Genomic DNA, 23495 nt, shown 5'->3' on the forward strand with positions numbered 1-23495 from the left:
AAGAATTTTCTGGTGATTAACATTTTTGAAGTTAATTTATTTAACAGAAATATTTTATTTAATTTAATTTAATAAATATAATGATTATTTACTAGATAAATACCAACTTCATTCAAGTAGTTTGTAATGTAATAATTTCATCATGTCACAGTAATAGTAGTATAATTGGCTGTAGATGATTATTATTAAAAAAGCAATTGAAACATATTATGTGGCAGTCAGTATTGACCAATACTATTTTGAATTAATAGATGATATGCATTCTGAGATAATAATGATATGTTGGAAAAAAGTAAAAATAAAATTAACATGTAAACAACATATCTTAACATGAAATATCATTATAGTTATAAGTGTATGATTAATTTCTGAGTGGTGTAACATGCTAAAATAAGAGGTGCTCAGTTAGAATAAGTTATTGATAATGAACTTTGATAGGTTTTATTTATATATATATATATATATATATATATATATATATACACACACACATATATACATATATATATATATATACACATGTATACATATATATATATACATATATATACATATATATATACAAATATATGTACATATATATATGTATACACATATATATATATATACATATATATATACATACATATATATACATACATACATATATATATATGTATACACATACATATATATATATGTATACACATACATATATATATATGTATACATATATATATACACATATATATATACACATATATACATACATATACATACATATATATACATACATATATATATATATATATATATATAATATACATTTGTGGGGGGGGGGGAGTGAGTGGAAACTTTTGTGCTAATGATAATAGAATTCTAAATAAGTAATCTATACGATAGTGAGCTGTTATGTGAAAATAAGACACCTGTATTAATATGTACAGTTACATATCATCTACTAAATGAAATATCATTGCACTGGTTTTCTTCACTATAATGGTACTCTAATAACTATTATGATATAAGGAATTTTATATAAAATGCTCAAGGAAATTGTATGACAAGGAACTCATGCTAACACAGTGATCGGCAATAAGAATTGTTTAATTATCTATATGAACTAGCTCTAAGCATTTTTATTTGTCAATAAAATTAATTTCAACATTTACTGAAGTTGAACTTTGACTAGAATACAAAACAGATGAGAGAACAATCTGTGCCTACCATGACTGTTTGACTATAGTTCAGGTTTCAAAATTGTAAAATCAAAATGTAAAGCTACCAAATAAACTGTAAGTTTGCAGTACAATCATTCCTTGTCATAGAGAGTTATATTATTGTGTAAGATCAACTTACAGCCATGTGGATATGGCCACTCAGAAATAAGTCTTTGGGCCATAATCACAACATGATGATGATAGCAAAAAGTTGACCAGTATTTTAGAAGCAGCTACACGCATTTACATGCAAATAATTTATTTAGATAATGCATGTTTAGCAAAGATGTTAAGCTAATTAATTAAATTACATTATCAGTAACATAAATATACACATGGTAATAAGTATGATTTATAAAGCATTATTTATATACATATTTGTATATAAATATAACAAAAATGCATTAAAATAACATTATCACAAAGACTAGCAATTGTATGTTTTATCATTATTTTACTATTGCTAATATTCTTCTAATTAGAAAAAAACCTAAATTTCAAAGAAAATTTGAAACCCACTTGTCAGAAGAAAGGGCTTGTAGTAGAAAATTATCAATATAATTGTTATATCGCATGTTCCGATGACCTCTACTCAACTCCCACCGTCTAGACTTCTCCCTCTATATCTATGTATTGGGCTAGCCTACTTCATCGTCTAATATGTATTAAGCAGTGTGTTGATAATCTCATTAGATTATCCAATAACATATTTTAGATTAAATAACTGAAGCCAAACGTGAAATAATGACATTAAATCTCATATAGATTGTTTTATAACATTTGATACTATATGTTAGCCATGATACATATCTCAATGTATTTAATTTAATACAGACCAGTTATATATACTAATATCATTAATTGAAATATTTCTTTAATTATTGATAACATTAAAAATATACAGAATATACATGGTGCATACTGGAATAAACATACACTTTAGATATTGTGCAGGAAAGTACTGGCAAGTAAAATAGTGATCATGGTTAGAATTATTAGCTATATACTCATCAGATACTAAGTCTTACCAGTTGTTTTTTCCACAGGTATAACAGGGGGAGGTGCAGCTGTTAAAAATATTTTATCTTATATGTTAGATAAAAATCATGTAAATTTTACATAATTAAAAAGGAAATTATCTTAAGATATTATATCAAACATAATTTATGAAATAATTGTTATATTTATGTTTCTTGCAAAAACAGAAAAGTGAATATTTTAAAAATATATTTTATTTATGTTTTCTATGAAAGAAATAATTTAATCAGATATAATTTATATTGAACTTTGTCATGAATTTTAGATGTTAAAATTTTGTCACAGAAATAATATTATGGATTTTATAGGATATCAGATTTTATAGGATATATATATATATAATATATATAAGATATATAATGTATCGTTTAATTTCATATTTATTTAGTTTCTATTTAATTTAAGCACTAAATTCTTACCAGTTGTTAATTCCATGGGTTTAACTGGAGCTGGAGGAGCTACAGAAATGATATAGAATATGTAAGTTCACTGATATAATAACATCACACTACCTTAGAATAATTGATGACTGAGTATATCATATTATATTTTTAATACAGTTTTTCTTATTATATATGGTTTTGATAGTGAAGGCTTATAAATTATATCAAAATGTCAAAGTAATTGATACACTATTTAATTTTGTATAAAACTTATCAATACAACCTTTTGGAAAGGCTTTAAGATACATGTCATGTTATGAAAATGTGTTCATGTGTTCTATGGCTTGTGTTTTCATGATATGAATGACAGTTAATTCAGCTATATCATAAAAGCGATAAATATTTTAAGCATTGTAGTATCTTTTATGTTAAGCAATGGATGTAACAATGTAATTGTTTAGAATAATTAGAAAAAGTGGATTATATTTGTGACTCAATATGACGTGAATTATGAAACTAGCATGAGAAAAAGAATGATGTAATAAAGAATATTAATAATACGAATTAACTGAATACACTCAATAGTAAAGTATCGTTTGGTAATTAGTATAAAAAAAATTTTATTACAGAAATATTAATCTGATATATATTAATTTAAATAAATTATTATTTACAACAAACTTATAAAAATTATATGATAAACATTAGCCCTGTTCAGAGTGATATATAACATTACATTTAATTGGACAAATGAATATAGCCATAAATATCTAGTATTATGCAGAATATATCGTATTTCAATTAATATCATGTAATAGAATTCTAAAATGCACCATGTATGTAGAACATTCTTGTGAATTTTAAGAGATACTGAAGTTAAAGAATGTGGAAACCCTTTCTTTGACAATATTAGTAGTTGAATCAATATAGAAATATGTAATATCAGTAGTTTTAACAGAACACTTGTATACTATACTCCTCTGAATAGAGTTTCTATCCAAGGGAAAATCACCACCGGATCTGCAATTTCAGTTATGTGTTATGCTGAGTGGCATAATTAAATTGTCTTAAGTACTACTAACTATGCTGCTATGAAATATATACACACATGATTGAAGTATAAAGCATAATGCATGTTACCTTACAACCATGGATTAAATTAATGTTATTATGCAGACTATCATCTACTTTCTTATTATTTTTAGCATCTCCTAAAATATACTTACAAACAACTGATGAGCACCTCACAAATATGGAGATAAATTGTCAGAAATATTTGTACCAGCAAATCCTAACTATAATTTGAACTCTTTCTCAAATTGAAGAAACAAAAGTAATAAACTTCTGTCTATTTCTAGCAATATTTCTATTTCCCGTAATATATATACATATCAATCTATCATACCAATATATGAAGTAATCATATCATTGTTCTAAACAGCATTCCTCAAAATAGGACAAATAAGTATTTAGTGCCATGGTGATAATCTCATATACTTTACATAAAATAAGTTATATATACATAGACACTGACATACTAGAAACGATTATATTGTGTTACAAAAGAATTTAAAAGTGTGTGAAATACATGTTATGCAAGTGCTTCTATTATTTTGGTATTATTAGAATTACAAAGGTATACTTCACATATAATTATATTTGCAAATATCATTAATCATGAAACTATTTCATTATTAATAACAATATATCTAAATAATAATATTCAGATTATATATGTGCATATTGGAATAAAAGATACACATTAGCTTTTGTGCAGGAAAGTACTCTCAAGTAAAATAGTGATCAAGGTTAGAATTATTAGCTATATATACATCAGATGCTAATTCTTACCAGTAGTTTTTTCCACAGGTATAACAGGGGGAGGTACAGCTGTTAAAGATATAGTTTCTTATATGTGAGATAGCATTTGAAATTATGAGAGATTTACATATTAAGCTTTATAAAGAATATTTTGCTTTTTTAAAACTTATATGATACAAAAATATAATTTATTTATGCATGATTTAAGTATGTCTTTCTAATGAAATTGATAAAGTATTAGAATAAAGGGACTTAATTTAAGCACACAAATAATTTGATGTAAATATTTTACCATACCATAATACTTATTTTAATTTAGGATATCACATAGTGTGTGTGTGGGTGATATAGTATTAAATTTAATATTTTGTTCTTATTTATTTGAGGACTAAATTCTTACCAGTTGTTAATTCCACAGGTTTAACTGGAGCTGCAGGAGCTTTGTAAATGATATGAAACAAATGAGTTCACTGGTATAATAACATCATATTACTTAAGAATAACTTGAGACTAAGTATAATATATAAATTACTAATTTTATACAGAATTTACTTATAAAATTTTCAAGAAGATTTTAGAGTTTATGATGCAAAGGCTGTGATGAGGATGTACAGAGTTTTTATGAAATTCTATGGTTTGACTTTTCTTTCATGGTATCATAAATGAGTAATATTTTAAATATGTCATAAATGTGGTAAATATTGGTAAATATATTTCATACTGAATTTAAATGCTGATTTCTTAGCTGATAAAGGTTTCCTAGATAATATTGAAGTAGAAAATATTGTACAATATTTAATGCCAGGCGACAGGCTTCATGGTACATTATCAATCCAGGAGAAAACTAGAAAATGAGATTATTTGGGGATAAATATTCTTTTCTACTCCAGGCACAAGGCTCGAAATTTTGGTTAAGTAGATTGACCCCAGTACACAACTGGTACTTAATTTATCGACCCTGAAAGGATGAAAGGCAAAGTCGATGGAATTTGAACTCAGAACGTAAAGACAAGACAAAATACCACTAAACATTTTGCCTGGTTTGCTAATGCTTTTGCCACCTTATTTGGGGGGGTGGGATAAATATTGCAAGAAGTATGACAATGATGAATCAGCACAGTCTGGTGATAGATTGAAAGAGTGCTTCTTTCTGTGCAAATAGTTGAAACAAGATAATAGAAGAGGAGATGATATAATGTGATGAGAACAAAAAGAATTAATAATAAGGTTCGAGTGAATAAAGAATTGCCTGATGATTAACCTTTCTGAAGTGAATACATGTTATATGAAAATCATTCTAATACAATTGTAACAAGTATAATGATTATTTACAACAAACTTATGAAAATATAACCATCAGGTTTATTCTGGTAATTTTATTAATTTCATTATGTTGCAATCATATGACTGAGTAGGAATTAGGGAAATGGTTACAAAAGGTAATAATTCAACTACATCCCATTGAGTTATTATATTTGTGTCAGAAATTTCGCATCAGAGAGCAACATATTTGTTCAGTATTAAATCAATATGTAACTAGAGATGATAAGCATTCTGTTACAAACTGATATTTTAGGAAATGTAAAAATATATTAACCTGAAGTTAATTTGTAGTTATAAGTGTGTTATTAATTTCCAAGTGTAACATGCTAAATTTTCAGGTGACTAGTTAGAACAATTAGTGTTCAAAATTAAACATTGATATTCTATATATTACTGATATTGGTTAAAAAACTTTTGGGTTTGTGATAATAAACTTTTATGCATGATAACTGTAATTGTCATTTGAGAATGTGTCACATCTTTATATGTTTTTGTATTTTCATCTAGCCAATATTTTCTTAAAATTAAGTATCTTTCATTTCTTAGAGTTAAGACATCTGAAATGAATATATGTTGTACAACTAATTCAGAGAACCATTAATTCCAGGTACAAACTGTTGTGAAAATATTGATACACCTAAGAAATGTGTGATGTCAGCTTTATCAGTTAGCTGAAGATACACCAAACCATGCGATTTATCTTATTACTTTAAAAGGAATCTCAAATAAAAACAAATTTGTTTCTGGCGCAAGCATGGTTGTGTGGTAAGAAGATTGGTTCCCAACTATGTGGTTCCGGGTTCAGTCCCCAGTGTGGCACCTTTGAAAAATGGCTGCTACTGTAGCCTCAGACCAACCAAAGCTTTGTCAATGGATTTGGTAAATGGAAACCATTGTATATATCTATATAGATACATGTGTATGCCTGGGTTTCTCCCCTATCACCTTTTGATAACTTGTGCTGGTGTGTATAAATCACAAAAACTCAGTGGTTAGGCCAAGGAGACCAATGGATCAAGTACCAGTCTTTAAAAAAATAAGTACTGGGGTTGATGTGTCCAACTAAAGTTTTTCAAAGTGGTGCCCCAGCATGGCTGCAGTCAAAATTACTTAAACAAGTAAAAGATAGAAGATAAAATGCAGTAGTCTATTGCTTCTAAATCTTCCAATTAGTAATCTCATGCAGAAGTCTTTGTGACAATAATTACAAATTCTCATAGACAATAAATGTGAGCTTAATTATATAGTAAAAACATGACTTAGAAATATACACATGAACATAGTTAAAAAATGAATTATGTACAAATGTTATGAAAAGAGACCACTGTCCATTCCTATCAATATTTCTATTTCTTTAATATATGTCGGTATAAGTTTGTTATTGTGGTAAAATATGGAGCAAATTCAATGTTCTTAGTTATATACCTCAAAATAGTACTAATACATACTTAGTGCTGGGGTGATAATCTCATTAGTAATCAAGCAACATACTTTACATAGAATAATTTGTGTATACATGAATACTGACATACAATAAATGATATTAAGGTAAAGTCTTCTATGTTATGTAAATATTTTTGACTTTTATATTATTAGAAATACTAAGGTATACTTCATCAAAGACACTTATTTGTGCTAATACCATTAACTATGAAAGTGACTTCATTATTTATAAAAATATATCTTGATAACATAATCCAGATTATATGTGCATATTGCAATAAAACATACACATTATATATTGTGCAGAAAATTACTTTCAAGTAAAATAGTGATCATGGTTAGACTTATTAGCTACATACTCATCAGATACTAATTCTTACCAGTAGTTTTTTCCTCGGGTATAACAGGGGGAGGTACAGCTGCTAAAAATATAGTTTCTTACAAGTGAGATGGCTTTTGAAATCATGAGTTATAGGTTTACGCATTAATCAGTGTAAAGGATATGTTACTTTTTTTTTAACTAATATTATACAAAAATATAATTTATTTATGCATAGTTTAAGTATGTCTTACTAATGAAATCAAAAAAGTAATAGAATAAAGAAGATTTTAATTTCATTAAAGAAATAATATGATATATATCATTTAATGTTATGTTTAATTCCTATTTATTTGAGCACTAAATCCTTACCAGTTGTTAATTCCACAGGTTTAATTGGTGCTGCAGGAGCTATGTAAATGATATAAAATAGCTGAGTTCACTGACATAACAAAATCACATTAGTTAGAAACTGAATATAACATATTAGCACTAATTTTAGCAGAATTTATTTAATAAAATTGCATCAATATTCTCAGTTTAAGACATGAGAATTGATTTTAATGAACAGATGTTTTATACATTCTACAGTTTGATTTTTCTTGCATGGTAACATGAGTGAGTAATACTTTAAATATGTCATAAATATGGTAAATATTGTTACATATATTAACACTGAATTTAATTTCTGAATTCTTACCAGCTGATACAGGTTTACTAGATAATACTGTAACAGGAAATATTTTAATGTTAGGCAACAATATTTTAATGTTAGGTAACAATCTTCATGATATATGATCAATTCAGAAAAAACTAGAAAATGAGACTTAGGTGGGATAAAAATTCCATGAATTATGGCAATAATGAATCAGCATAGTCTGCTGATAGATTGAAAGAGTGAGAAAACAGATAATGAAAGAGGAGATGCTGTAATGTGATGAGATCAAAAACATATAGAATAAGGTTTAAGTGAATAAAGTGTTCCTAAGTGGTTAACTTTCTTGAAGTCAATGCATGTCACAATAAAATCAATTTAATACAACGTAACAAATATAATGATTATTTACATCAAACTTGTGAAAAGATAACTATCAGATTTATTCTGAAAGTTGTATTATGTGCATTATGCTGCAGTTATGCCTGTAGCTAGGAATTAGGAAAAAGGTTAAAAATACAATAATTTAAACATATATATGTAGATTATACCATTTATGTTAGAAATCATACCTTTTACCATTAACACATTGTTTCAATATTGAATCAATGTGTAACTATAGATCATAAACATTCTGATACAAACTGATATTTCAAGAAGTGTAAAAATATATAAACCTGAAGTTAATTTGTAATTATAAGTGTGTTATTAATTTCCAAGTGTGACATGCTAAACTTTCAGGTGACTAGTTAGAATAATTTGTGTTCAAAATTAAACATTGATATTTTATTTTGGTTAAAGAACTTTGGGATTTTGTAATGATAAATGTTTATGCATGATAACTGTAATAATCATTTGGGAATATGTAACATTTTGATATATTTTTGCATTTTCACCTACTCCTTTACTAGCTTCAGTCATTTGACTGTGGCCATGCTGGAGCACAGCCTTTAGTCGAAAAAGTCGCCCCCATGACTTATTCTTTGTAAGTCTAGTACCTATTCTCTCAGTCTCTTTTGCTGAACCACTAAGTTACGGTGACATAAACACATGAACATCAGTTGTCAAGCAATGGCAGGGGGACAAACATAGATGCACAAAAAATATACGTGTTTGTATATATATATATATATATATATACACACACACACACACATGTATAGACATATATATATGTATATATATATATATATATATATATATATATATATATACAACGGGCTTCTTTCAGTTTCCGTCTACCAAATCCACTCACAAGGCTTTGATTGGCCTAAGGCTATAGTAGAAGACACTTACCTAAGGTGTCACACAGTGGAGCTGAACCCAGAACCATGTAGTTGGTAGGCAAGCTACTCACCACACAGCCATGCCTTCTTAAACTAAAATATCCATCACTAATAAGAGTCACATAATTGAGTTGAATGTGTGTGTTGTATGATAAACTCACTGATCCACTAATTCCAGGTAGAAACTATTGTGAAAATTTTGATGAGCATAAAATATGAGTGATGCTAGCCCTCTGAGTTAGCTGAAGATATGCCTAGCCATATGATTATGTTATTACTCTAAAATGAACCTCATATAAAAGCTAAAAACAATTAATTTCAGTAAACACTGGCTATTTGCCTTTAGAATTTCAAATTGCTAAATTCTAAATCATTAAGCTACTAATAAGCTGCCAAAATAGTAAAATTAAAACAAAAAGTTACCAACAAGATTAAGTTACCCTTTATAATTCAATAGGGAAGCTACAGCCAGTTGTAGTGAGTTATACAACATAGTATTTTCTGCTTACAGCCAAGAAAATCAGTCATAAATACATAAGTCCTCGTGACAAAAATCAATTTAATGTTGGGGACATATATAAAACTGATGACATCCACTTTTCTCTACCATTCCATATTACACTGTTTCAATATCTTCAATAAGACTATATCCATATGCAGTTATGAAAACAAAAACTCATAGATAAATTATGTTATTCTAGTTATATAATGAAAAAACAAAAATATATGAAATTCTTTAGAAATATACACATGGACATAATTAAAAATAAGCCAATGTGCACATCTTACAAAAGAAAATATGGATTAAACCAACTTCATTATATAAATAGACTACTGCCTATCACTATTTCTATTTCCTTTAATATATGTCCATATAAGTCTGTGATTGCACCAAAATATGGAGCAATTTCATTTCTGTTCTTAGCAGTATTCCTCAAAATAGTGCAAACATATAGTGCTGTGGTGATTAATCTCATTAGTTAATCAAACCACATACTTTGTGTAAAATAACACACACACACACAAACACACACACATTGACATACAATAAGTTATTAAGAAAGAGTATTTGTTTATATTTATATCATGTTACAAATTACTGTAAAACAATGTGAGAAATATGTTACATAAATATTTTTGTTATTTTCATATTATTAGAATTGCTAAGATATACATCATCACAGACCATTTATACTTCCTCATATCATTACCTATAACATTGATTTAAATATATAAATCGCATATAAGAATAAAGCATACACATTAGATATTGTGCAGGAAAGTACTCTCAAGTAAAATAGTGATCATGGTTAGACTTATTAGCTACATACTCATCAGATACTAATTCTTACCAGTTGTTTTTTCCACAGGTATAACAGGGGGAGGTGCAGCTGTTAAAAGTATAGTTTCTTATATGTGAGATGGCATTTGAAATCATGAGTCTACGTATTAATCAGTACAAATGATACATTACTTTTTTTTAACTAATACTAGACAAAAATATAATTTATTTATGCATGGTTTAAGTATGTCTTAGTAATGAAATCAAAAACAATATTAGAATAAAGAGTCTTTTAATTTCAGTACAGAACTAATTTGATATATTTTATCATATTACGATATGTACTATGTTGTAGGATAACACATAGTATACATAGAATATATATCATTAAATGTTATATCTAGTTCCTATTTATTTGAGCACTAAATCCTTACCAGTTGTTAATTCCACAGGTTTAACTGGAGCTGGAAGAGCTAAGGAAATGATATGAAATAAGTTAGTTCACTGTCATAATAAAATCACATTACTTAAGAATACATAGAGACTGAATTTAACATATTTGTCATTAATTTTATGTAGAATTTATTTATATAACTTTCATCGATAATTACAGTTAAGATGCAAAAAATCTGATGAGAATGTATAGATGTTTTACATCTTCTAGGGTTTGGTTTTTCTTACATGGTGAGTAATAGTTTAGATATATCATAAATGTGGCAAATATTGGTAAAAATATTTCATACTGAATTTAATTGCTGAATTCTTATCAGCTGATTCAATACCAAGATAATACTGAAACATGAAATATTGTAGCTTGTAGTATTAGGTTACTGGCTCAATGAAACATTATTAATTTTAGAAAACTAGAAAATGGGATTATTCAGGCAAAATAGTACACAAATTATGACATTGGTGACACAATAAAATCTGATCATAGATTAAAATTGTGCTTGATTCTACTGAACTAGGTAAAACAGGTAATGAGGAATGATATGTGATGAGATGAAAAAAATCAATAAGGTTTAAGTGAATGAAGAATCCCTGGTGGTTAACCTTGAAGTAAATGCAGGTTATATGAAAATCAATCTAATACAATTGTAACAAGTATAATGATTATTTACAGCAAACTTGTGAAAATATAACCATCAGGTTTATTCTGAAAATTGTATTAATTTCATTATGATACAGTTGTATCTTTGACAAGGAATAAGGAAAACATTTACAAAACGTAATAATTCAATTATATATCATCAAATTATATTTGTGTCAGAAATCATGCATCACAGAGCAACATACTTGTTCAGTATTAGATCAATATGTAACTAGAGATGATAAATATTCTGACACAAACTGATATTTTAAGAACTGTAAAAATATTAGGGTGTTCAGAAAGTAATTGCATTTTATCAGAAAGGATACAAAAATGAATGTAAAATACATTTATCTGAATAGTTTTTAAACAACTGCAGTGCAACAGCAAAGTAACTTTTTTACATTGTGTTCTTAGAAACCTATTTCTTTCCTTGGAAAAAAAAGTCTTAAAGACTGTTTTCAACTTCCTCTGTATTTCTGAAGTTTCACCTTTCATAAAATGTTCTAGTGATCAGAACAGATGGGAATCCATACGTGCTAAACCAAGTCAGTATGAAGGATGGGGAAGAACTTCTCATCCTAATGATCTTATTTTTCTTGGGTGTTTTGAAGAGGGTGGCCATGCATTGTCATGCTGGAGAATAACACCTATTCTCTTTACCACTTTCAATGTAATTTTTCATTTACACGATCAAGTTGTTGGCAACAAACATATGCATTGATGGTCCTTCCATGTTCAAGTAGCTTGTAATGGATGATACCTTTCATGTTCCACCAAATACAGAGCAGATATTTTGTGGATGGAGTTCTGGTTTTGGTGCTGGCACTGGCTTCTCATTATGTGATAACCATTACCTTTTTCATTTTCTGTTATGATGCAAAACCTATTTTTCATCACCTGTAACAATGCACTGCAGAAATGACAAGTTATCACTCCTGGTTAGAAGACTGTTGCAGATGGTGGAATGTTGTGTTCCGTTTTCAAGCATAAGCTCATGTGGAACCCAAATCTCCCTTTTGCATGTTTTCCCAATTTGCCTGAAATGTTTGTAGATAGTTGAACATGATACGTTGAATTTTTGTGCTAAATCTCTGGTGTTTAGACATGGATCCAATACAATAGTTTCATTCAGAGTGGGTCATCTTCTAGAATAAGGCTTATCAGATATGTCACTATTGCCATCTTTAAACCTCTTAAACCACAACTAACATGTACAAGCTTTCACTGCATCCGGATACACTTCACAAATGTTTTACATTGTATCTGTAGCAGTACTTTTCTTTTGAAACTCATAAAGTAAGCAATGGCGAATATGCTGTTTCATAAACTTCTTACCCTACACAGGGTTAATTACTGAAATAACTATGAATGACACACTGTCAAATAGAAGAGATGATATGATATTTCTAGACAGTTCCCACCCATTTGACTTTGGCACTGACATGATTGATTGGTTCATATTTCATAGTGGTGAAAAAACACAATTACTTTCTGAACACCCTAATACATTAACTTGAAGTTAATTTGTAATTATAAGTGTGTTGTTAATTTCCAAGTGTGACATGCTAAATTTTCAGGTGACTAGTTAGAATAATTAGTGTTCAAAATTAAACATTGATGTTGAAATATATCACTGATTTGGGTTAAAAAAAAACTTCTGATTTTATGATTATAAAGTTTTACGTACAGTAACTGTAACAATCATTTGGGGATGTTACATGTTTTGATATGTGTTAGTGTTTTAATCCAGTGAAGATTTTCTGGAACTTAAGTGTCCTCCACTACTTAGTTGAATGTGTGCATTGTACAACAAAGTCAGTGAACCACTACTTCCAGGTAAACTGCTGAGAAAACTTTGATGAACATAATGTTATGTAAGCTCTATCTATTAGTTGCATGTATTCCTGGTACCCTCATTGGAAATTATCTCTGATGACTTAAACAGGAAACAGATGCAAAAAAAAAATTGTATAAGTGAAGGCAGTTAATATATTACTTCTTAACTTAGACCTTGACAAAAACATTGCAGGAACAACTAGACAGATGCTACACTTTTTATTCTGACATGTATTTAATATCAAATGACAACAGAGGATGACCTGTAAAGACCTCTACAGAGACATTCCTTCAATATCAAAGGTAGTCAGAGCCAGGAGACTCTGTTTTGCTGGGTAATACTACTAGGCTAGGAACGAATATACCAGAAATGAGTTACTCTGGGAACCAACATATGGCAACAGGAGCAGAAGTTGACCAGCTACAACATATGTTGACAGACAGACTAGTGACCAGCAATGGCCAATCAGTTCCTGAGTTGAAGACAGCAAATGAGGACAGGGACTATTGGAGGAACATCTGTGCAGATCAAGGGGAAGCTCAGTCTATGAAAAAGATAACTTTCAAATTACTAAATGCAAAGTATAAAGCTACTGATAAGCTGGCAATAAAATAAACTGAAAACTAATAAGGTACCTTAGACAATAAGCTATGATTTATACTATTACAGTACATCTGTATGCTGTAATATATAACAATAGCATCAGCTCAGAACCAAAAAGAAACTTGGCTGTTAATATAGAAGCCTTTGTGACAAGAACCATAATATAGTGCTACTTATTAAACTCATGATCTCCTGTTTTCTTTGCCATAATACACACCTTCAGTATCTTCAATACTAATATTTATTTATATACATTTATGAATCCAAATTCTCATAAGATAAATTATGTTACCTCAGTTACTTAATAAAGACATACAACAGTATGTAGCTACTAAGAAACTACATATGTACATAATTGAAAATACAAAACGATGTGCACACTACATCACAAAATGTATTGAAACCACTTTGTTATGAAAACAGACCACTGTCATCACTATTTCTAATATTTCTTGTCCACACAAGTCTATGATTGTATGACAAATAATTATGTTTTATTAATTTCCAAGTGTAACATACTCTCAGCTGCTGGGTTAAAAGATTTAGTGATCAATATCAAACACTGATATCTTATATATGATTGTTTCATTTGAAGAATTTTTGTGGTGATAAAGTTTTATAACTCTAATTGTTATTTTAGAATACAACACATGCCTTAATATTTATTTGCATTTCATCCAGTGAATATATTTTTTAATTTAATTGCATCACTCTTCCCTCACAGAAGTCCTCAAAATATGGCACATATGTACTTAGTGCTTCAATGATAATCTCATTAGTCATTCAAATCAAATACACCAATACTGTTTGAACAATAAGTCATATTAGGAAAAAATCTTCTATTATGTACACATTGCATTATATATAAGTACTTAAAGTAATATGTGAGAAATGTTATGTAAATATTTCTATTAATTTTGTATTATTAGAATTACTAAAGTATACTTCATCACAGACCAATTATATTTGCTAATATCATTAGCTACAACTTTTAATTAATAAGTTACAATAACGTTGTAATAATAATATTGATAATATATATGCCCATACTGGAATAAAGCATAAACATTAGATGATATTGTGCAGGTAAGTACTCTCAAGTAAAATAGTGATCAAGGTTAGAGAATTATTAGCTACATACTCATCAGACACTAATTCTTACCAGTTGTTTTTTCCACAGGTATAACAGGTGGAGGTGCAGCTGTTAAAGATATAGTTTCTTATATGTGAGATACCATTTGAAATCATTAGTCATAGGTTTATGTATTAATTAGTATAAAAATATATCGATTTTTTTTTGTTTAACTAATATCATGGAAAAAATATAACTTGATAATGCATGGTTTAAGTAAATTTTAGTAAGGATTTCAAAAAATATATTAAAATAAAAAATGATTTAATTCGGTTCATAAAAAATATCATGTATATATATATATATATATATATATATATATATATATATATATATATATTATATATATATATATATTATATATATATTTTATATATATATATATATATATATTATATATATATTTTATACATATATTTTATATATATATATTTTATGCATATATTTTATATATATATATTTTATACATATATTTTATATATATATATTTTATACATATATTTTATATATATATATTTTATACATATATTTTATACATATATATTTTATACATATATATATATATATATATACTAAGTTGTGAGATATGGGACATATATAATTTAATTTGTTTAGTTGTTATGTATTTAAGCACTAAATTCTTACCAGTTGTTAATTCCGCAAGTTTATCTGGAGCTGGAGCAGCTATGAAAACGATATAAAATATGAGTTCACTGACAAAATAACATCACATTGCCTCAGAACATCTGGTGATTGGGTATAACACATGTTACTAATTTTATGCAGAATTAATTGAGAAAACTTTCACCAATGTTTTTAGTTTAACATACATTGAGATGTGGCAATGATGTGCAGATCGATCATGTAGGTGTTTTGTGGTTCAGCTTTTCTTTCAAGACATGATAAATGAGAAATAATTTAGATATGTCACTAATGTAATAAATATTGTTAAATACTTTTGATATTGAATTTAATTGCTCAATTTGTATCAGCTGACACTAAATATTTTACAGTCTATAATATTAGGTAACTGGATTAATGATACATCATAGTTTAGAATGATTAGAAGTGGATTATTTGGAGGCTAGATATTATGAGGATTGTGACACTGGTGATTCAATACAGTCTGATCATAAATTAATGGTATATTTTTTCTATGTAAATATGTAAAACCTGAAACAAATGAGATGATGATATAATGTGATGAGATAAAGAAATTTAATAATAAGGACTAATTGAATTGAGAATTTTCTGAAGGTTAACAGACATCAAGACAATTCATATTGCAATAAAGCCGATGCAATACTATGTAACAAATGTGAGGATTATTTATACCAAACCTGTGAAAATATTGCGATAGCAATCAGGTATTGCCAGAAAGTTATATTAATTTCATTATGTTATTGTAGGATAAATGACTAGAAAATAGGTAAATGGTTACAAAATATCATTAAATTATAGCGTTTGTGTCAAAGACCATATCTTTTGCAGCAACATGCTTATTTAATATTGAGTCAATATATAACTATAGCTCATAATCATTCTAAAACACTGACAAATTCAAAAATTTAAAGTATATTAACCTGAATTTAAATTGTAATTATGTTTTATTAACTTCCAAGTATAACATACTAAACATTCAGGTGCTCAAAAAATTTAGTGATCAAAATTGAACAGTGATATCTTATATATGATTGTTTTTATTTGAAGAATTTTTGTGGATGTGATAATAAAGTTTTATGATAACTATGATTGTTATTTCAGAATATGACATGTCTTAATATTTATTTGCATTTTATCCAGTGAATATACTCTCAAACTGAATTATCTTTCACTACTGAAACTCAAATAAGTGAGTCCAATGTGTGCTGTATGACAAACCCAGAGAATTAATAATTCTGGCAAAAACTTTGATGACCATAAACACAGTTACATGAGCTGTATCAGTAAGATGAATGCACACCTGAGCACTATATCAGAGATTATATTTTATTATTTTAACATGAATAAGATATGAAATAAGTATTTCACTTCAGTAAAGGCTGTAAGTATATTGCTACTTTACTTTCAAATTACTAAACTCAAATGTATGTAGCTACTAACAAGCTACCAATATTGTAAGCTACTAAAAATAATAAGATAGCATTTATAATTTTACAGTTCAGCTATAACTGCCTATGGTGAATTTTACAAAACAATAGTATGTGCTGTGAACCAACAAAACCAGCCATTGATACACAAGACTTTGTGACAACAATTACAATTGTTTATTTAACATTAAATAAACTGATCATCTCCTATTTTCTCAACTATAACAAGCACCTTCAGTGTCTTCAATATCACTATCTTTATATACATTTATATACACAGTACACACACATTAAGATAAGGAATGTTGGCTTAGTTATATAATAGGGGCATCTGATAATACAATGTTGCTTAGAAAATACACATGAGCATGTTAGTATTATGTGTATAGATATGGATTACAATAACATTTTGGAAACTGGAAATTTTTTTCCTGTTATTATTTCTAATATTTCCTATAGCATATATTCGAATAAGCCTATCATAGCATCACAAATATGGAACAATGTCATTATGCAATGGGTTTGTACCAACAAATCAACAGTGTTTAGAAACATATCTCAAATTATTTAGAACTACGTATAAAGTGTTGTGTTGATAATATATCATTTTTTAAACAAATCACATACTGTACATTTACTGAGTGATGACGGAAGTATAACAACAGTAATATAGACATGAATACTGATATAATATAAGTGATATTAACATCTTAATTTTAGGTTGTGCTCCAAATATAATTATAATAATGCATGAAATATGTTAGGCAAATATTTCTGTAATTTCCCTGTCATTAGAATTACAAAAGTATAGCACATAGTAGACCAAACAAACTTGCTACTGTCATTAATTATAATATTTCCTTAATTATTTAAAACAATGTCTTAATAATAATATTCAGATTATATATGTGCATATTGCAATAAAACATACACATTAGATATTGTGCAGGAAAGTACTCTCAAATAAAATAGTGATCATGGTTAGAATTATTAGCTGCATACTAATCAGATACTAATTCTTACCAGTAGTTTTTTCCACGGGTATAACAGGGGGAGGTGCAGCTGTTAAAAATATAGTTTCTTATATGTGAGATAGCATTTTAAATCATCAGATATAGGCTTACAAACTAATTAGTATAAATAATAATTTGCATTTTTAAAAACTGATATTATACAAAGATATGATTTAGTCATGCATGATTTAAGGATGTTTGTCTAATGAAATAATAAAAAAATAATAGAATAAAGATGCTTTTAATTTCAGTAAAAATAATATAATACATATATTTCACCATATCATAATACCTATTATATTTTAGGGTTATTTTATAATATAAATGTGATATATATCATTAAATGTTATATTTAATTCCTATTTATTTGAGCACTAAATTCTTACCAGTTGTTAATTCCACAGGTTTAACTGGTGCTGCAGGAGCTATGTAAATGATATGAAATAAGTGAGTTCACTGACATAATAACATCACATTACTTAAGAATAACTAATATGAGTATAACATATTTGTTATTAATTTTATGGAGAATTTATTAATAAATTTTGATCAATATGTGTACTTTAAGATATACAAAGATGGAATGAGAATATGCAGATCTTATATATATTTTATGATTCGCCCTTTTCTTACATGGTATCATAAGCAATTATTTATATATGTTATAAATGTGATAAATATTGGTAAATATATAGGTTAATGAATTTAACTGCTAAATTCTTATCAACTGAAACTAATACATGTTTAATAGGTAACTGGAAAACTAAATATTGTACAGTCCATAACATTAGGCTACTGGTTTAATGACATTATTATTAGTTTAGAATAATTTAAAAAATGTTTTTTTAAGGTTAAATATTGCAAGAATTATGACATAACGCAATCTGATCAAAGATTAAAAGAGTGCTTCTTTCTGTGTGAACAAATAAAACAAATAATGAATGAGGTGATAAAATGTGATAAAATGAAGAAAATTTATAATAAGGATTAAAGGATTAAGAATAAAGAATTTTCTGGTGGTTAATATACTTCAAGACAATACAATGTTACAAACATAATAACTATTTATAACAAACCTCTGAAATATCAAAGTAAGCATCATTTTTATTCAGACAATTGTATTGTATTCGCTATATCACAGCTGTATACAGTTACAAATTGTAAAAATTTCAGCATATAAAGCAATAAATCTGAGCAGAGTATATGTATTGTATGACAAACTCAGTGAACCACTAAAAGATAGCACATTGTTGTGAAATTCGTGATAAGCAGAAACAAAGAGTTATACGAACTGTATCACTTAGTTGAAGGAATGCTTAATTGGGAATTATATCTTATAACCTTAAAATGAATCAGAGAAAAAACTTCTATAACCATATAAGTGGTAGTGTATATCTTCTAAAATTTAAAAGGCATACATTCAAAATAATTGCTGAAAATAATAAGCTATCATTTATGATTTTACAGTATAGTTACCATCAGCTATAGTAAATTATACAACACAATAATATCTGCTTGGAGCCAAGAAACTTATCATTGATGCAGAAGTTTTTGTAACAAAAGTCACAATCACAATGTAGTGCTTGTAACATGAAATAAAATGAAGACCTGTTTTCTTCACCATATCTTCAACAACACAATATTTATACACAGTTATGTATATAAATCCTCATAGATATATTATGTTAGCTGAGTTACTTAATAAAGATATATAACAGTATAATGCTGCATAGAAATATACATATGGACATAACTGCAGAATAGACCACTGTCTATTTTCATCACTAGTCATAATACCTCCTATACTATACATGTCTATATAAGCCTATGAGTGTTCTTAGCAGCATTCCTCAAAATATAAAATATGTAAATAGAGACGTGTTGATATCACATTATTTCATCAAGTAACATATTTTTACATTAAATGACTGAAGACACATACATAAACTAAAAAATATATATGTGAATACTGACATACAATAAATGATACGTAGAAAGAACCTCTTGTTATATTTAAATTGAGCTACAAAAGCATACAAGACAATATGTGAAATACAGTATGCAGATATTTCTGTAATAGTCTTATCATTAGAGTTAATAGAGTATCACAGACCAATTATATTTGCTAGCATCATGAATTAGATATTTTTAAAATTATTTATAACAATGTTTTAACAAAGATACTGAGAATATATATGTGCATATTGGAATAAAACATACACATTAGGTATTGTGCAGGAAAAAAACTGTCAAGTAAAATAGTGATCATAGTTAGAATCGTTAGCTATAAAATCATTAGATACTAATTCTTACCAGTAGTTTTTGCCATCAGTGTAACAGGGGGAGGTGCAGCTGTTAAAAATATTTTTTTCTTATGTGTGAGATAGCATTTGAAATTATGAGTTATATCAAAACTTACAAAGAATATTTTACTAAGATTATGGAAATAATTTAAGTTCTTCATGCATGATTCAAGTTCATTTTTCTAATGAAATTGAAAATATACATTAGAATAGATAATTTTTTAATTTCAGTGCGGAAATAATTTGATGTGTATATTACAGCATTTTATGATATTATATCATATAGTATATATGGGCTGTATACCATTTATTGTCATAGTTAGTTCCCATTTATTTATTTAAGCGCTTTATTCTTACTGTAGTTATTTCCATAGGTTTAATTAGAACTGCAAGAGCTATGAAAATGATATGAAATAAGTGAGTTCACTGACATAACATCATAGTTTCTTAGATTAACTGCAGACTAAGTATAAAATATGTTACTAATTTTACACAGAATTTATGTAAAAGATTTTCATGAATGTTTTCAGTTTAAGATACATTGAGATGTGATGAGAATGTACAAATATTTTATGTATTTTATCGTTTGGCTTTCCATATATGGTATCATAAATGATTAATACTTTAGATACACTGTGGTAAATAGTGTTAAATATATTTGATACAGAATTTAATGGTTGAATTCTTATCAGCTGGTACTGACACATCTTTGACAGATAACAGTGAAACTGCAAATAATTCACAGTCTGTAATGTTAGGTTATGAACTTAATAATACATCATTAGTTTCAAATAATTTGGAAACAAATATTATGGGAATTACGACATTACTGATTCAATATAGACAGATCACAGATTAAAAGAAAACTTCCTCCTATGTAAATATGCAAAACAGGTAATGAATAAGATCATATAATGTGATGAGATGTAGAAAATTAATAATAAGGATGAATTAAATAAAGAATCTTCTGCTGGTTAACATACTTGAAGTTAATTCATGTTGCAATAAAATCAATTTATTACAAAGTAAGTAATATAATGGTTATTTACAGCAAACCTCTGAAAATATCAGAGATAATTTTTATGCAGACAATTGTATTATGTTCATTATTTCAATGTATAACTGACTAGTATTTAGGTAAATAGTTAAAAAGTATAATAATTTAAATATATCTGTTTAAATTATAGCATTTGTGTCAGAAGTCATATCTTCTATAGCTACTCATTAATTCATTATTGAACCAACATGTTATAGAAGATACGACTTCTGACACAAACTGATATCTTGTGAAATATAAAAATACATCAGCCTGAAATTAAATTCTAATTGTCAGTGTGTTGTTAATTTCCAAGTATATTGCATTCAACCTTGGAGTGCTTAGTTAGAAAAATTAGTGATCTGAAATGAATATTTATTTTATACAAAATCATCATTTTTGGATAAAGAAATTTTGAGGTTGTGATAACTTTTTAGGCTAAACTATAATTATTATTTTAGAACATGTCACATGTGTTAATATGTATTTGCATTTTGAGTGAATATTCTCTTGAAATGAAGTATCCTTCACTATTGAAATTGAAAATAACTGAGTCCAATGTATGTTTTATATGAGAAGCTCAGGGATTCCAGGTACAGGCTGTTGTGAAAAGTTTGATGCATATGAACAAAGAATTATGTGAGCTGTATCTGTTAACTGAAGGTACACCTGACCACTTGACTGGAAATCAGGGGTTATTTAACATGAACCAGAAGGGGAAAAATTCACTTTCAGCAAAGTGAATAAGTCTATTGCTACTTAACATTAAAATTACTAAATTCAAATGTATTAAACCAGCAATAAAATAAACTCAAAGCTAATATGTTACCAAAAATAATAAGCTATCATTTATAATTTTACAGTGCAGCTACAACCAGATGTGTTAAATTATACAACACAATACTATCAGCTCAGAACCAGAAAACTTGGTTGTTGATACAAAAGTCTTCGTGAAAACAATCAGGATGCATGTTTGTAACATTAAATAAACTGAAGGCCTCTATTTCCTTTACCATAACACAAGCCTTCAATATCTACAAAAAGATAGTATTTGTATACATTTATGTATCCAAATTCTCAGAGATAAAGTATGTTACCTTAATTACTTAATAAAGACATATGACAGTAAGACACTACTTTGAAATATACATATAGACATAACTGATTTCAAATTTTAGCACAAGAACTGCAATTTCAGAGGAGGGGTAAGTTGATTATATCAATCCCAGTGCTCATCTAGTACTTAATTTATTGACCCCATAAAGATGAAAAGCAAAGTTGACTTCTGTGGAATTTGAACACAGAACATGGGGACAGGTGAAATGCCACTAAGCATTTTGCTCAGCATGCTCAAGATTCTGCTAGGTCATTGCCTTACATATGGACATAATTGGCAAACTAAAATAGTATGCACATGTTACATCACTAAAATGGACTGCAACAAGTTTATTATTAAAACAGACCAGTCTATTTCTATCAATAGATTTATTTCCTATAATATAAGTGTATTACTGCACCAAAATATGTAACAATTTCATCACTGTTCTTAGTAGCATCCCTCAAAATAGGACAAATATGTACTTAGTGCTGTGGTGATAATCTCATTAGTTAATCATGCCACAAATGTTACATAAATTAA

The 23495-nt window shown here is 27.6% G+C and overlaps 1 protein-coding gene across 1 annotated transcript in view; it reads right to left on the reverse strand.

Moving 5' to 3' along the window:
* Positions 1-23495, reverse strand: part of LOC115223644 — a 207068-nt gene that overhangs the window by 113581 nt on the left and 69992 nt on the right. Inside the window, exons 25-37 of the mRNA XM_036512623.1 lie at positions 20831-20869; positions 18904-18942; positions 18528-18566; positions 16060-16098; positions 15445-15483; positions 11184-11222; positions 10820-10858; positions 7899-7937; positions 7588-7629; positions 4842-4880; positions 4472-4510; positions 2657-2695; positions 2228-2266 (exon numbers count right to left, since the gene is read on the reverse strand). Coding sequence (XP_036368516.1) covers positions 2228-2266; positions 2657-2695; positions 4472-4510; positions 4842-4880; positions 7588-7629; positions 7899-7937; positions 10820-10858; positions 11184-11222; positions 15445-15483; positions 16060-16098; positions 18528-18566; positions 18904-18942; positions 20831-20869 — 510 coding nt within the window. The remainder of the gene's footprint in view (positions 1-2227; positions 2267-2656; positions 2696-4471; positions 4511-4841; positions 4881-7587; positions 7630-7898; positions 7938-10819; positions 10859-11183; positions 11223-15444; positions 15484-16059; positions 16099-18527; positions 18567-18903; positions 18943-20830; positions 20870-23495) is intronic.

Source organism: Octopus sinensis, linkage group LG23 (genome assembly GCF_006345805.1).
Source record: "Octopus sinensis linkage group LG23, ASM634580v1, whole genome shotgun sequence".
In the NCBI taxonomy this organism is placed as follows: domain Eukaryota; kingdom Metazoa; phylum Mollusca; class Cephalopoda; order Octopoda; family Octopodidae; genus Octopus; species Octopus sinensis.